General features: G+C 42.4%; 1 protein-coding gene across 4 annotated transcripts in view; it reads right to left on the minus strand.

Annotated features, from left to right (window-relative positions):
• Positions 1-548: 548 nt before the first annotated feature.
• The window catches only part of ANKRD29 (ankyrin repeat domain 29), a 40,352-nt gene continuing 23,262 nt past the window's right edge, over positions 549-17,638 (minus strand). For 2 of the 4 annotated variants that reach the window (XM_088676309.1, XM_035125888.3), the window contains exons 2-10: positions 17,395-17,505; positions 16,785-16,883; positions 14,256-14,354; positions 10,283-10,381; positions 9,174-9,272; positions 5,515-5,613; positions 2,729-2,824; positions 2,234-2,332; positions 549-967 (exon numbers count right to left, since the gene is read on the minus strand). In XM_088676309.1, coding sequence (XP_088532435.1) covers positions 884-967; positions 2,234-2,332; positions 2,729-2,824; positions 5,515-5,613; positions 9,174-9,272; positions 10,283-10,381; positions 14,256-14,354; positions 16,785-16,883; positions 17,395-17,505 — 885 coding nt within the window. In that variant the 3' untranslated portion in view covers positions 549-883. The remainder of the gene's footprint in view (positions 968-2,233; positions 2,333-2,728; positions 2,825-5,514; positions 5,614-9,173; positions 9,273-10,282; positions 10,382-14,255; positions 14,355-16,784; positions 16,884-17,394; positions 17,506-17,638) is intronic. The other 2 variants (XM_088676310.1, XM_088676311.1) reach the window with 2 other exon arrangements.

Genomic DNA, 17,638 nt, shown 5'->3' on the forward strand with positions numbered 1-17,638 from the left:
GGTATTAAAGAATGCTAACAGCTATATCATCGCAACATGACAGGGGCTGGCAGCCTTAGAGCTGCATGTGACTCTGAGCCTAATCACAGCAGCTCTCTTTTGGGTGTTCAATTCAGCAAGAGGAAGCTGACCCTCTCCTGACAGCCTACTGGGTAGACAGGAAGACAGACGCAAGGGGGTGGCACCCACTTTGGGCTTTGCTCCCTCCCTGCCAACATCTTCCTTACCCCCTCCCACAAGCACACACACACACACCCCGATAACCCTGCTCCCCTGCACTGTGACAACTACAATATAACAGGTGATGTGTGCCTTAGCAAGGGAGTGCTGCTACAAGTAACTGAACATCCCGTATTTTTATCAGAAACCTTCATGACACCAGTGAGCAAATGGCCTAATTGGTACCAAGACACCAATGGGCTATAAAAGGCTTGAAGCACTATGAGAAACCAAACTGCTGGTGCCCCCATCTGTGCCACCTGCATATCCTGAGAAGGGTTCAGACCAAACTGGACTTGCCAGAGCACTACTAAAAAGACCTGTGCAACTTTTGATAAGGATCAGGAGGTTTACTTCAAGGAACAGATAAATACTACAGCAAAGGAATATTTCTCTGGAACAGAAGAAGACCTTATTCAGGAAAGTCACTTAACGACCCAGTCTTCCCTGCATCTGAAGCCAGAGACAAAAATCTGGTGAGTTCAGTGGTGTTAGGACCTTAGCAGTGCCACTCCATGGAGAATCCTGACTGTTCAAAGAGGAAGAGTCGGGGCATGTTGCTTGAGTCTCAGCAAAACATTTCCAGTTCTGCAGGATAACTAGCTTTGCTTGAGGGCGAATGTGGGCAGGGCTCATTGGCTCTCTCTTGAGACGCAAAGCTGTATTAGCTCTTTCGGTGCTTTTCTCTAGTCTGCAGGAGCCGTAGGATGCACTCGTTTTTTGTTAGATCTGAAGGCAGTTCATTTTTCTGGAAACAAGACACGAGTTGGTTGGAAACCAGAGAAAGGACTTTCACCATCTGGTTCTCATGCAGCAGACCTCAAGGAACATCACCCAAAGGAGCATTGGCATTCAACATTCTGCACTGATCTACATTCAGCTGTGGACTCATGCACTTCTCATCAGAAACTATATCAATGCTGTATTACTGAGCCTTTCAGCAAGCTTGTTTAACAGGGATTATAATTCAAAGTAGGCTTGTGAGGAATTACTTAGATTAGGGTGGCTAACATGGTCCTCTGGTTGTTGCTCGACTACATCCCTGACCACTGACCATGGTGGCTGAGGCTAGGGCCAATGCCATTTGAAGGACCCTGCATTTCCCATCCCCAGGGCAGATCCAAAGGGGTCTTCAGCAAGCTACCCCATCATATTCTAGTGACTTCCCTGGGCTGCTGTAGGGCAGCGATTCTGCTTCAAGGAGCACATCAAGATGCTGTAAGGAGTGCAAGTTATTGCCTTTCATTTTCTGGCTTTTAAGTTGAAAGAAAATGAGTCAAAAAGGTTCTACGATATGGTGAACCTGTGGCCACCCACACCTTGTTGGATTCCAACTCCCATCAATCCCAGCCAGCATGAGCAATGGTCAGAGCTGGTGTTCAGCAACATCTGGAAGGCCACGTTCCCCATCCTTGCTCTATATGCTATGCTGCAGGAATGAATGACTATAGATTTCTTTCCAATAAAATAATGATTATTGCCTTTGGCACTCATGAGAACAGGATCAGCTGGCACTCAAATTTACATTCAGGCTTCAGTAGCATTTAAACTAGATCTGTAATTAATTGACTTTGGGCCTCCCTTGGAGAGGAAAAATACTATATTGGTAAGTCTACATAGATTTGTATTCTAGCATACCGTGGAGGCTCCAGTAAATTTAAAAGAAGCGTTGGTGCAATTCCGTAATGACAGAAATGTCCAGAAAACCTTATACCCAAACAGATTTGTTAGTCTTTAAAGGTGTGAGTTGACACTTGGATGATTTTGCTGCAACAGGTTACAGAATTACCTTGCTGAATGAAAGTGGTTGACGCGAACAATTTTTCCCAAGAGTTGTGCTGCCCTCTAATGGAAATACACAACATGGAGAATTTATTCTCTGTTTTTGTTCTTAATGTAAAACTTCAGGCTAAAATTTGTTCCTAATATAAAACTTCAAGCTAAAATTAATAAGAATTTCTATGAAGAGATTCGGTTTCAAAGGTCTGACAATCTTAAAACAAAAGTACACTACCTTGTTCCTAAGGAACGGATCTGCTCCCGCTTCTATGAGTAGTGCTACTGCTTTAGCGCTGCCCCCAAGAACAGCTGCATGGAGAGCTGATGTTCCATTCTAGTATATACAAAAACATAAATATATCTATATGCAGATGATTTGCTAATAATAATAATACATAACTTTAAAATCTAAGATCTCTATCAATGATGCAGGAAAGGTTCTGGCGGAGTCTGGCTGCTGCCTTTTTCAACCTTTCCAAAAGATGGGTGGGCATAAGAAGACTTTAACCATCCTGAGTTCGAGACATGGCATATGTAATAGAGAAAAGACCCAGGATCGTGCTCTGATTTACATTAACATCTCTATATTAGAAAAATATTTGAAATAACCTAAGATTTTGAGTGAAACTGAGAAATCTTCTGTGATAGCCCCACTGAAATTAGTGAGAGCTTCCACAGCATCCAAGGGAACTATGGTTCTGAGCATCCCAAATATTTTCTCAGTACTTGCCTTCAATAAACCAAGTGTAGGAGAGAATTTAAGCAATTCCTCTATAACATCACTATATCCTTTGTTCGCAGCTTTAAGTAAAGCAGTTGTGCCATCCTACAACAGAAAGGAAAAAGAAGAAACATGAATTGAGGATGACAATTTGTCCTGTTTTAGACTTGTCCTTGTATAGAATTCATAAGGGAAGGGTCCTCCCATTAATTATAGCCCATTTAGAGCATGTTATTTCTCCCATAAGCAGGCTTTGAGTGTCCTTACTGTACATGAAGCCCTTACTGCATGTAGCGGCAGTGGCTTTTCTTACGCCCATACCACAGCTTTGCAGACTTCAATGTTTAAAAATATTGTCATTGAAACATTCCTAAGACTGTGATCCTATAGTCACCTAATCTAGAAATAGGTCCTATTGAACTGAGCTAGAATTCAGTACACTGAAGCAACTGGCTCAGGTAGTTATTAACTTGGGCTTGCCTTCACTGATGTAGCATAACATGCTTGCTTCCACCAGAAGCCCTCCCCCTCCTTGCTCCCTGGCTCACTCAAGAAAGGTTGAAGGGCAAAGCCTTCCTTGGAGTAAAGCATTCTAGGAGTGATGACTGAGACTCCCTGTGCCCCTGCTGCAGTTTACTACCTAAAATTATTAGGAAAAAGTTTATTACTATTGTAAAACTTCCCTCTAAATTTTAGAGCTTCAGCAGCAGCAAACCATAACAGTGCCACGGGCAGTCTCGCATCCAGCATGCCCAGAATGCTTCACTCGTGGTAGGACCTTGGGGGGAGGCGGAGGGCCTTGCCTCTGCTTAAGCAGCAGCAAAATAAATATTAAGTAAGGTTAAAGAGGAGAAAAGGAGAATTGCTACTGCCCCTTCCTTCTTTTTATGGCACCAGTTCCCCTGCTGACACCAGCATTGTTACAAGGCAGCATTGAGTCTGGGGCAGATCTGGTGCTTCCCCTGGTGCATCTACACAGCCTCAATTTTGCCATTGCTGCTTTACCCTGTAACAGGTCAGCTGTTGCAATACTGGTATCAGGAGGGCAGTCCGCAGCTCCCCACCACCACGCTGGCTGCTATGGCCAAAAGGAACGCCACACACATTGCATTTATAGATGTACAACTAAGAGGTTTTAAGGGCACACCTAAAAATGTGAAATTGTGAAAGCCACAAATGTATGCACCACACAGATACATAAACCAGGAAGTCATTTCCCACCCTTTTCCATGTGATTGTCATTTGTTTTAACTGTTTTTAATTCTAAAATTGTAATCCGCCCCAGGAACTGCTGGTGCATAATAAAAGTAATAATAATGGCTAATGAAGGCTGGTGGAAGCTTTCCATTCTTCTTGGAGCAACCTGGTGATAACCACGGGACCTGGACATGAAAAGATGCTTGGACCTGTTTTACTTGATAAAGGACTGGGAGTCTTGAAAGCCAGTCACATTTTTCTTCTTAAATAGCAGTTGGTGGTTTACTAAACATAAAGAATCCTAATCTATTATATTCTACTCATTTGAGTGAACTGTATGTCCAGTGGGCTTTACTTTACAGTATTTTGAACAGCAGACCCTTATGAAATCCATCAGTTACCACAGAAGGCTCAAGAAAAATAACTCTACTGGGCATGCAACATTTGTTAAGAGGTTCTTTGGATCCAGCTTAGCCTTGATCTTAAACTGAGCCTCCAAAATGCGTCAGCCCTCAAACTTGCCTTCAGTGCCAAGGCCGTGCTGTGTAATCTATTAAGAAATAAGAAATAAACAAGTGGATCTGAGCACTACATCTTTGTCGCTACTGACCTAGCAAATCTTTCTTAGTAGCATGGCAGATAGTGACAGGGACCACTCAGAGAAAAAGGATAACTGTTTAATTTACTGTACATTTTTATTACCAAGAGGAAAGGGTTTGGCTTTTTTCTTGTTTCTGTGTTCTGGTTTTGTAAAACATCTCCAACTTGGAAACAGAAGAAGCTGTTCCTTCTGTTGTAAGATGCCCCTTGCAATGAGAGATAATTGAGAGGGATGCTAGCCAACCTATTCTGCAGTGTCGACTGCAGGAAACAACGGAACATGCCCTTCTTTATTGCAAGTATTATATAGACGTTTGGGCCAGGTTTATCCAGCCCACCCTATATAAATTCCCTGGGCATTCAGAACAACACAACATCTCCCTATTACTACAGGACGAAAGTCCAGAAGTCACATATTCAGTCACCAGATTCTGCGCTGCCAAGATAGATATTCGTCGAAGGGTGGTCTATGATACAAATCAGTCCTAAAATGAAGACCCATATTGTTAGATCTGTTTTATTGAAGCCCCATCCCTTATAGCTGTTTAACAAGTCCTTTTAATTCCTCTATTAGTTTTATCCACTCATTATTTATGCTTAATCAAGTATTTTATGTATATGTTTTAATCTACGGTTGGTTTTTGCCCCCATTTTTAAATAATTATTTGCTTAGATCCATATTGTTATGCTATTTACTGTATTTAAATGTTTTGTTTATGCTGGTCTGTGACTGAATAAAGTAAATTCATTCATTCAGTGTTGACTGCCACAGCACACCATTGAGATGTTCTAGAATCTGAGTGGGGAACATGTAGCCCTCCATAGGTTGCTAAACACCAACTCTCATAATTTCTGATGACTGGTCATGCTGGTTGAAGCTAATGGGAGGTGGACTCCAACAACATCCAGGCTCTCTACCCCTGTCCATCATATCCCAGAGTACTGCTGACTCCTTTTCTTCTAATATAAAGCCAACAAAACAAAAGGCAGCTACTCACACTCCTTGTAGCATCTCGTTCTGCTCCTCGGAGCAGCATCACTCGCACTACCTCACTATGACCCATCTGAGAGGCTATCCACAATGGAGCTGTCCCATCCTTTAAGAAGACGAAATAACATGCAAAACAGGACCAATCAGTTTGATACAGGCAGCACGCTGAACAGCTCTGGCAGCTCACCACAAGATTCTGGCTGGAACTCAAGGACAAAATGAACTTGAATCCTTGATGAAAACCCATTTCCCCCTGGAGAAGGGACATCATGTTCAGCTCAGCATTCAGGGAATGCAAACAGGCAAACAGAATCTATATATTTCAGCATGTCCTTGCAGCTGAATAAATGTTTGAACAGTGCAAATGAAATGTTCAATAACTTAATAAGATGAAAACAGTACTCTGTATAACAAACAGTATTTTCTCTGTTTTAGACGCCTTAATTATTATCAGATGCTATACCAAAGTTTAAGAAGCAGGAAGTACTGGTTCCTTATAAAGCTTAACGCAGAATGCTATCAACCACATACAAGAGTCTATTTTGTTTCTTATCAGGTCATAAAGTGTAGTTCTGTATTCTTTTGAAGGACTCTTTTTAAACAAAAATAATACAGTGCTGAAGTGGAAAAACAAGGCTGAGGGAGAGGAGCTTCTTGAGTTATACTTCCTGTGCCCAATTCAGTTTACAAAAGCCTTGCATCTTCTTTTTTTTAAAACCCAAAGAGTTTTCCAACCATAGAATATATAATTCTGCCGAGATGAGAAATGAGCATCTTTATACCTGTACAGTGGTACTTCGAATTACGAAGACGATCCATTCTACGGCCGTCTTCGTAAGTCGAAGTCTTCGGTTCGCATGTGCGAAGCACGATTTCGCGCTTCTGTGCATGCACCGACCGCGCACGCCGCTTCTGCGCAGGTGCAGAGCGTGTGCGCAGGGCGAAAAGACTTCCGGGGTTGTCGACTTCGGAAGTCGAAACCTTCAGAAGTTGAGTTGTTCGGATGTCGAGGTACCACTGTATCTTATAAAGGTAAAGGGGCCCCTGACCATCAGGTCCAGTCGTGTCCGACTCTGGGGTTGCGGCGCTCATCTCGCTCTATAGGCCGAGGGAACTGGCGTTTGTTCATGCTGTTCATGCTGTGCAGCAGCTAAATTTTGTGGTTAGCTTGTGTATGTTTTCAACCATGGGTTGGTAAAAATATTGGTTTGTGGATGGTGTCACCAAGGTTTCTTAAATATCAAATGGTAGAATTGGGGAAGATTTGAAATGCTTATTTCTTGATCTGTTCAGTGATGAGGAGTACAGAGAGAAGAAATGCCATGGTGCACCTATAGCAGCAAAAGCAAACACATTCATCTGCCCCACCTGCAATAAAACATGTCTCTGCAGCCACAGCAGGCACTGTAACTCTCCAACAGTTTGACTTTACCCACAAAGGCACACTCTTCCACTGTCTTCTGAGACAAACTGATGCCGGCCACAACTGGAAATATTAATACAAAGAAAAAATGCAAAGGCTTTCATGGACCTTAAAAGGTAAAGGGACCCCTGACCATTAGGTCCAATCACGGACGACTCGGGGGTTGCAGCGCTCATCCCACTGGCCGACGGAGCCGGCGTACAGCTTCCGGGTCATGTGGTCAGCATGACTAAGCCGCTTCTGGCGAACCAGAGCAGCGCATGGAAATGCCATTTACCTTCCCACCAGAGCAGTACCTATTTATCTACTTGCACTTTGACGTGCTTTCGAACTGCTAGGTTGGCAGGAGTTCATGGACCTTAGTGGGAACCAAACAAGGCACTTAGGATGCAATCCTGTACACAACTATCCAGGACTAAGTCCCACTGAATAGATATGTATAGGACTGCAGGATTTATCTTATCTCATTTCCTGTAAACACTCAGTCTAGAAGTTAACAGCTAGCAAAATTGACGCAGGTAATTAAGTTCAGTGTCACAAGGTGTCAGTGTTTCCTAGAATTAGTAACCTTATAAGACTGTCAGCTGCAGTAAACCTGTTAGTTTAGGCGATAACCTTCTGAGTCAACAGTAGATCTGGCAACTGAGGAGGTGACAGGGTTACTTGTGGAATAGATTGCTTTGGGCCCTGCTTTTCAAGGTGGTAGTATCCAATAACAATTACTTCTTGTTAGAAGCAACTGAAACCCTGTGGATAGGCTGATGCAAAGTGAAAAAAGCATAACGACAGCAGCCTCAAAAGGGATACTGTAGAACTGGAAAAAGTTCAGATATAGTCTATCAAAGTGAGGCTGAATGTTAAAGAGATTCAATAATGACAAAAGAAATTTCTACACACAGTGCAAATTTAAACTATGGAATTCATTCCCACAAGATTTAGAGGGCTTTCAAGACGTGTAGACAAATGAATGGAGAACAAGGCTATCAGAGGTTACCAGCCACAATGGCTATGTTCTAACGCCACTTGCGGAGGCAGTATGGTTCAGTGGTTGGAACCTGCAGGAGAACAGAGTGCTGTTGCGCTTAGGTCCTGCTTCTGAATTTCCCATGGGGAATTGGTTGGCCTGTGAGAACAGGATGAGATGGGTCTTTGGCCTGATCCAGGAGGGTTCTTCTTATATTATAGGAATAAGGAAACACAGGATGCTAACATGATTTTTACACATCCTATAGTTAATTGTGGCTTTGTGTGCCTGGAAATACCAAATGAGAAGCCACGTCACTTGAGTTCATGCTTGTTATCAGCGACCTGTGAATGTAAATGCTTAAGGAACCTACTTACCCAGAACCTGCAATTTCCTACATTTACACCTTCCTCTACTCTTGGTGGAAAATAACCTCTGGTGCAATATAGTTCAGTCAGTAGGTAGCTCTGGACTTAAGCCGGATTTCTGTGGCACTTGGCATTTCCTGTTAGTAGGGAGCCTCTTTGAGCCCAAGGGCTGCAGTCCCTCATGGGGAACCTTCCTTGGTCCCCATGCCAGTGATGGGCAGGGCCAAAGGCAAAAATGGGTGGGGATATGTTACATCCCAGAGCCCTGAAAGTGAACAGGCTTTTTCACATGTACACATGCAGAGGGTTCAAGCAACAGGCATATTATCCACAGTTCACAGACACCTTCCAGCCAGGCAAAGGCACTCATGAAAGGCACAGAAAAGGGTCAGTGAAAAGGTGCAGCCTGAGCAGGGAGCATGGCTTAGGGCCAGACAAAGCCCAGGAGGGCCACATATGGTCCACATGCCTGAGATTTTTCCACCCCTGTTCTGGTCTTGTTGGAGAGAGAAAACAAATTTCTTGCCTAACTTTCTGATTTTTGTGTCCTCTAAGGATTCCAGGGCACACATACCTCCTTCAACTGTTCCATGGCACAGATTCAAGGAAATGCCTATAATCTAAGTAAGAATGCATAACCAGAAATGCCAAGTATTAGAGGAAGTTAAACTACAACCTCGGCAGTCTGTATAGAAAACCCAACAGCAGCACATGTATCCAAATTTGATCAAATATTAACTTCCATATCAAAGGCACACCAATAACTGGAATGTAGGGAGCCACCAAGGAACAGCTGGTTAGTCTTAACACATGAGTAGATGAAGGGAAAAATCTAGACAATATCAATCTTAAAAATAAATAAGGGAGGGTAACTAAAACATTGTATGCGTCTTAACAATGCTGAACATTACCTGCCTTGGCTGGTTGACCTTTGCTCCAGAAGACAGCAATAGCCGAATTAAATCCAGGTAACCACCTTGGGCAGCCAGGAAAAGGGAAGTAGCTCCGTCCTTAATATTTTAAATAAAACATTTTATTAGCTTTTAAGCTGGCAAAAAAAGATTTCTTAACAGAACCACTGAACTCTTCCGTTCCTCCATTAGCCCACAAGCACAAGACTGCTTATACTGTATACTGAAGTATCTTTTTCATAACTATCAATACATTTCTGCAGCATTGATGAACACAAAAAGCAAGCTTGCTCTTTAATTAGTCTGCTTCCAGTCTTTTATGTAATCAATTTAAAGATTAAATAATAAACCCTGGTGCTTCTGAGTAATGGTTCCAGCAAATGTGCATTTGAAGTCTGCCTCTTGTGGAAGTCCTTTGCGAGTGCTGCTGAGCAACAGAAGCTAATCAGATTTTTGGTTTTAAGAACTACTTACTTTCAATCATTGCTTTAAAGTACATTACATAGTTCATATCCTATCCAAAAGTGTTATTTGAAGCAGCACACATGCTTCTCCTATGACCAGGTGGGCAGCAGCAACAGGTGGGAGAGGAGAATCTCCACCACCCTCTCCCCTGCTGCCACCCACCGACTTGCAGAAGTACGTGAGATGCTTCAAACAGCGCTTAAAGGCAGACCCCACATTACATTTCCTGCATAAAGGGCTGCCTTTAAGAGCTTCTCAAAAGAGCTGTTTGAAGCAGCTGCCCCTCTCCTGGGCTTGGGTGCACAAGAGAGCTCTCTGCAGGGAAACTTCATAAAAGGCAGTTTCCATTATTCCCTATCTCCATGTGCAATATTAAACACGTACAGCTTATAATTTTGCCTTCTCATTCTGTGTAATGTGTAGAATGGCTCAAAGTGTAAGGAGGAGCTGGCATACTGGGCAAGCTTTGAATTTTCCACCAACTCCTTTCCAGCACGTAAAGTAGCACAGAAACACCAGTTACAAAGCACTCTGCTTTCTCATTAACAGAAAAAATGAATCCCGGAAAGGTTTCCTTAAACCTTGAACATTCCAGGGGAAAGGGAGGGTCAGAATGGCTGAAGGCCAATTTCAAGTAAACTCACATAAAGCTGATCGTGAACGTTGGCACCATGCTTCAGCAACGTTTCCACCACTCTCATGTGCCCGTACTGACACGCAGCTAACAGAGCAGTGCCTCCATCCTGGAAGGGCGGGGGGGAGTAAAAAGAAAGCACAAAATAGGCACAAGAGAAGGGAAAAAGACAAAGGCTGTAGAATACCACCTACGTCTTGTATTTCAATACGATACAATAATAGCAATGAAGAAATCAAATGGAAGTGCTGCAGATAATGCCAGGGGAAGCTGCCGGCAGTGGCAGAATTTAAGCCAGAGCTTTCCAAACTTTTAATGTTGGTGACACACTTTTTAGACATGCATCATTTCACGGCATTGTAATTCATTTTCGCATCATTTCACTTTGATAACTGGGCTAGCTCAGTTGGTTAAAGCATGGTGCTACTAACGGCAAGATTGCGGGTTTGATCCCTGTATGGCCAGCTGAGTATTCCTGCATTGCAGGCAGTTGGACTAGATGGACTAGATGATCCTCAAGAGTCCCTTCCAACTCTACAATTCTATGAGTTGTCATGTAAAAAGAAACTATATCAGTCTCTTGAAGTAAGGCCTGCCCTTTCACACATCCATAGCTGCCAAGTTATCCCTTTTTTAAAGGGATTTTCCCTTATGCTGAATAGGCTTCCTCGCGAGAAAAGGGAAAACTTGGCAGCTATGCACATCATGCAGTTGGGAACTGGGAGGCGCAATTAAAAGAGAAAGCAAGTCAAAGGAAGTGAGCCATCTTGCTCCCTGGTTATGTATTTCCAGGAAGTCTCTTTCCTTTTTTACTTTTTCTCTTAGCAGGGCATTTGAAGCCTGGCTGAGGGAAAATTAAAGTGACATTACTGATGGGCAGACGTAAACGAGGTAAGCAATGTGTGTGTGTGGGGGGGTATATTTATTTAACACATTTTTATCCAGCTCTCCAGCTGCAAAGCCTCAAAGCATGGTTTGCAGATGAATTTTACAAAGAAGTTATTCCATGCAAACATGACACAAAAGGAAAAAAGCATGGGGAGAGGTAAAAACCACTCTTAAAGTTGGCTGAGATGGAAGCAGTTCAGTTGGTCTGTCAGCAATGAAAATAGCTGTTTTGGCCCATGTTCTACCAAGTTCCCACAGGTGAAGGCTGGTAGTTGTAGCACCACGGAGAGCTGCCAGTGAGCAACTTGCTTCCACAGGGGTACTGAGGTCTGTAACAAATCCACTTTAAAAAAGAAACAGACCATTTTCTGGAAAGGAAGGTGGCACTGAAAAGTGTGAAATGAACAAATGATTAACTGGAAAAACGTATAAAACACCCTGCAGGCAAATCAGGATGAATGCTTATTCCTACACTTAAGACATTTCTCTATTCCTCCTCATCTAAAAAGTCATGACAAGCACTGCTTCCTAGGGAAGGTGTTTCACATTCCTCATAATTTTTTGTACTAGATGTAGTTGTTTATGTTAACTCTGGAACAATTTTGGCTACATCTGTAGTGAATTAGAAATTGAGGCTGCACCGCTGTCTCTGGCAAATACGCTGGAAACTCAGAGAAATGAAAACCATCCTGGCACAATTGCACATCAGCAAATCAGAGCAGAGACTTTTGCATAATGCTGGCGTTACACATGCGAGATCTTTTCAAACCAGAAAAGCCAAGGCAGAAATCATATTGCTGATGCTGTGCATTTCACGAACAATAATGACAATTTGTTTCAGCTATTGCAAAATCCTTTTTTTCTTACAAACCAACATGCAGTGCAATGTGCTACAAAGAGCTGTGCATGCTCTATAATTTTTCTGGTTCCCTTGCTGCAGTCCTCCCCCCACCCCCACATGCACACCCCAATAACACTACTTCAGAATACTGCCATTGCCATGCTACTGTGCAATCTGGAAGGAAAGCAAAAGCCAATCTCTGCTGACTACCTACCCACCCACATGAATGCAGAAGGCTACATCCTTATGTATACCACTTAAGACCTTGGATAATTAAGCGGTATATAAATAGCATTAATACCGTGCATGCCTTAATGTGAGAGAGTGCTCCCTTTCACTCTTTCCCTCTCTCTCACTGGCATTCTGACTTTTTATAGATTTTCATATTACATTAAGTTCTGAAAAGAAATACCCACAATTCTCATCTCTCTTGCTTTTTTATCTTCTAAACGTTTGCAAGGGGGAACTTGTGCATGTCCTCTGTGCAGAGTTCGATAAATTTCCTGCTTATACATTATATCTGGACTCTAAACCTAGCTAACTTTAACTACAGTAGTTTGCTGAAATAAGCCAGTTTCATAATTATGATCAACCACAATCTGAGAGGTTCAGATAACACAACAAGCTGTGATTAATAAAGGAGGGGAAATGAAGAAAAAGCTTCCAAACTCCTCCTTGCACTGCAGCAGAGCCAAAGGCTCAGCTAGGCTCATTCTCATCATGCTAAATTATTGTGTGATGTTCAAGCTGGGCTTTGGTTTCCAACGTGTATGAAAGAAATAAAAAATAAGGTTTTGGTGAGGGAAAGAATCCAGAAGTAAATAAATGTAACAAAACAAGTTCAACACAGTTTTGTGCACTAGGCTGGAATACTGTCATTTGGTAGTATGTATGTAGCTAGGGGACCCAGGTGGCGCTGTGGGTTAAATCACAGAGTCTAGGGCTTGCTGATCAGAAGGTTGGCGGTTCGAATCCCTGCAACGGGGTGAGCTCCCGTTGCTCGGTCCCAGCTCCTGCCCACCTAGCAGTTCGAAAGCACATCAAAGTGCAAGTAGATAAATAGGGACCGCTCCGGCGGGAAGGTAAACGGCGTTTCCGTGCGCTGCTCTGGTTCGCCAGAAGCAGCTTTGTCATGCTGGCCACATGACCCGGAAGCTGTCTGCGGACAAACGCCGGCTCCCTCGGCCTATAGAGCGAGATGAGCACCGCAACCCCAGAGTCGGACACGACTGGACCTGATGGTCAGGGGCCCTTTAGCTAAGTTTTACTCTGAGGAGAACCACTGAAATTAACGGACATGACTAAGTTAGGTCCATTAATTTTAATGAGTCTACTCTAAGTAAAACTTAATTGGATACCACCCTTGTTTCCGAGACTAATGCAGCCACAGACTCTAAGTCCCATAAAACTAAGGACAGGAACTGGTGCTTCAGTTCTGTGGATCTGTCCTTCCTTAGCACTCTAAGATCTCTTCCAAATCTGTGCACTTCCGTGCTTTGTTTGCTTCCGTTCAGTTAAATTCAGTCAGAAATTGTTTTAACAGGTGGCCAACAGCAAAAGTTGACAGGAAAATTGCCCTACATTCAACTCTTCCCTAATATGAAGAATATAGCGCAAGAGTAGAAAAGGTGAAGGTGAGACGAGCGCATTTTGCATGAGCCATAGGTGATTTCATGCTAGCACAAAGAAACAGATTTTGCCTAAAGCAATTGTGCATGTGGCATTGACTACAGAAAGGAGTCAGTTCTTTCACAATTCAGGCCACGGTCATCTGACAGCCTAAAGCACATGCGTTATTTAGTCTTATCTTGGCAGGTATACAGTAGCTACTCCTGTCATGTTAAACATGAAATGACAGCATCTTTTCAAAAAAATTCAGCTGCCTGAATGCCTGCAGCTGTAAATTCCATACAACTTGACTTCCAAGCAGAGCTGCCTCTTTCTGTCTTTCTTTCTTTTTTCATTTTAGATATTGCTTCTTGACTTCACACCACTGGGTAGCATAAAAGAGACAACCAATCTGGTCAGCTTTGGTTCTGCCCTTTTGCAATGGAAAGAGTAAAAATTATTAGGAAATGGAGCAGCACACATACAATGAAAATGGAGCAGTAAAAGCCTGAGCCGAACATATGTCCTGCCAGAGAACTGTGTGGCAAGAAGCAAAATTATATCATGGGCCTCTCGCGTGCTCTCCATGCCAAATCCCTGCCTGCCAAAATTCACCATCATGTTAAAGCCAAGCACAATCTCTTACTTTGGTTTTAAATTCTGTGGAGGCTCCATACTCAAAGAGAAACTTCACGATATCGTTGTGACCTTGTTGTGCAGCAAAGAACAGGGCAGTGGCACCAGACTGAAAAAGAGAAACATAAAGCCCATGGATTAGGTATGTAAGTACATTTCATTTAATCTACATAACAATGTCTTTTAAAACCTTATTTTAAAGTTGGTAATGCTTGAAATGTACAATTCCAAATTCTCATATCTAGCAGCAGTTAATCTTCAATTAAAACATTCCCACATGATTCTATTCAGGACAGCCTTCACCAACCATTCTGCCCTCCAGTTGTATTGGACTACAACTCCCATCACTCCCAGCCAACACTTTAAAAAAATATTAAACTTTCAAAATGAGTAACAAAGTCGAAATTCAAGATACCACTTTTCATAGCTTGGGGATAGAACAACTGAGAAAACAGAACCTGTTAAAGTTCTGTAACACAGCTGTGAGGGAAAAGGAAGGCAGCGGCCTAGTACACACATAATGTTAAACCATGGTTTAGTTAGTGCTATGTGCACATGAGTTGGGTTGCATGCTTCCCCCTCCCTTTTTCTCCTCCTGCATGGCAGTGGGGAGAGCTTCTGAAGCCAGTTTCATAACCCATGATTTGATGATGTATTATAACCATCCAGAGTTTGTTTTAAACCACAATCCCAAGTTATCCGGGAACAAATACATTAAAGTGTTTACCAAGTGGTTAGCTACAAAAGCATGCATGCAACCATATGGCAAACCGGTCATCTGTACATCAAACGGGATACATTAAAATAAGTTTAGCGAGATCTGTTGCTATGCCTTCCTCTTGTTGAAGGAATACTTCAAACGAGCTTCTCAGAGTTAGGTCAAGTGGACATGCTAGCTTTATTCTCCTAGTTCTCTTTATCAGATGCTTAAGTACACTGAGATAATGGAGCTGCTCACATACATTAAGGGCTTTGTTGGATGAAAGCCTCATACCAGCAACTTCTAAAGCAATTCTAACCATCTTTAAATTCATCTAGGAAAACTCCTATTATCTACCAGTAGATCTGGTAATGTTGCAATTTGTAGATGTCATCAAAGGGACCACTATCCTAATTTTAGGTAAACAAGACAGGTATACACACATATTTTGTAAATAGATGAGAATTGTGTCATCCTTTAGACATATACCTGTTCTCTGTTATCAGGAAAAAATGACTCCAGGCTCCTGGTACAGTGTCAAGATGCTAAGTTTCTGAATAATTCTAATGCAGGCCTAGACAGACTACTGTACTTATTTGCTACTGGAGGGAATTCTGGTATCACCAAATCAAGGTTGCCACTCCTTCTCATAAGGTATCTGTGCATTTAATATCTGCATGACAGGTGAAAAATTAATGTTTGGAAGCTTTTCCCAGTGCAGAGATGCTTTGATAAGGAAATCTCCACCTGTTGCATTTCTGCCTGTCATACAGCTATGCAAAACAGAGGAGCACCCTACCATGGAAAAGGTGTCAACTTCCACTGGTGATTAACTTTCTCTGAGTTTAAAAAGCAACAGTGAGAGCTGCAATTAAAAGCTGTGCATACGAACAGGATATGTTAAAATGAGGATGTGGTTGTCACTATATCCTGTAGTCCTTTTGAGACAGGCACTTAAAAGGCTGTTAGGAAAGTTGATTAAAATGCTATAATGATGGAGGGGGATTGGAAGCACCATCCTGGGAGAATAGCATCCTCCAATTGTCAGGCTAAGTCTGAGTTGAACTACACACCGCTTGCTGTTTAATGGCAAATGATGTCTCCTGCTTGTACAGAAGCCAGATAAGAGGCTGACAACCCTACAGCAAGAGATTGATAAGTAACCAAGTAACCAAGGAAATTCAAAATATCAACTCCACTATTCTGACTCATTTCTGAGTCCTGTCATCAGTCAAAGATACTGACTGCATTTACACAATTTAACCCAAGGCTTAATTGGCTAGGTTATGTATGACCTTCGTACACCTCCAGTTAACCCCCTTTGCTCTTGCTAGCTCCCCATAAGCAAAGAAATAAACCAGGAAGCTACAGTTAATCTGAGTTTCCTGTTAAGTGCAAACTGGGGTCTTAAGGTGGATTCCAAATAAGCCAGGATTCAAAAGCCAACTTTAAATTAAATGAAAGTTGACTTCCGAATCCTCTTCTTTAGAAGTCATCGATGTTGTTCCTGGTTTATATGAAATGGAAATCTATGGTTAATTTGAGTTTCCTGGCTTATTTTTGTTTTGCATAGGGACTGTATGCAAGTACACAACACTCATGCATATCGTGGCTTATTACGTCAGGAACTGATCGTACTAACTGGGGAATTATGACATCCTATTGCTCCTCTTTGGGGGCCCTTAGCTGTATCTACTAACCAGGACCCAAACTTGCTGACCTCATGTATGTCACTCACTGCGGACAGCCACAAGTTCTCACAATATAACAGGTCATGAATCTTGCATTTTGGCCCAGTCTTTCTTGCAATCCCTTTTAAAATTCAGAATTCTACCATACCTCTCTCTGAAGGTTGATATCAGCTCCTTGCAGCACCAATTCTCGCACGCATTCTTTGTGACCATAGAATGAGGCTACCATAAGAGTTGTTGAACCAAGCTGGGCATAAAGAAATACAAACTCATTATCTTAAAAATATAATGATAGAAAGCCATGCAATCCTGAAGGCTGTATATCATTTCTCTGCACCTGCTCAATGGAGAAGGGAAGGCCTTTTGGCACACGCAAAATGTTTTGTGATCCCTGCTGAGTAACTATTGAAAGTTCCCATACTTTGAGCACAAGAGGATGCTAGGGTTTGTGGCTCCTGTGCAAAATGAATCCCAGCACTCCAGATCAGCGAGTCTCAATTTTCTGCTGAAATATGTTGGAGAGTTTGCAAACTGTTGGAAGGTGTGCAAACTGCTTTTTTAAGAAAAATAAAAGTGCAAGAGGAGTCCCAGTTATGTAACGTGTAATTGCCATGTAACGTGTTGTATGACTCCTGCTTTTGAGCACACTCAATATGAAGAAAATAATGCATTCATGTCAAGTTTCCCCACTCTCCCGCTAGACCAGATTATGCAAACAGATGCAAATCATCTGTTCCTGTCATGCACAAAGTCCTTACACTGTCTTTGCAGTCCACATCCACACGCCCGCTGTTCAAGAGCAGCTGGAGAAGTGCCAAGTTTCCTTTCCTTGCAGCCCAAAACGCAGCATTTGCAAGTGGTGTCTCCTTCTGTTAACAAAACCAAAACACAACAAAAATCAGATTATTCTGTACAAACGTGGGGATATCTGTGAAGTCTTGTTAGTAAGGATCTTTTTTCTTCTTTCCTGGCAAGGGCCCTTTGCTTTTAACAGTGCATGTT

This window comes from Zootoca vivipara, chromosome 8 (assembly GCF_965207765.1).
Source record: "Zootoca vivipara chromosome 8, rZooViv2.hap1.1, whole genome shotgun sequence".
Lineage (NCBI taxonomy): Eukaryota > Metazoa > Chordata > Lepidosauria > Squamata > Lacertidae > Zootoca > Zootoca vivipara.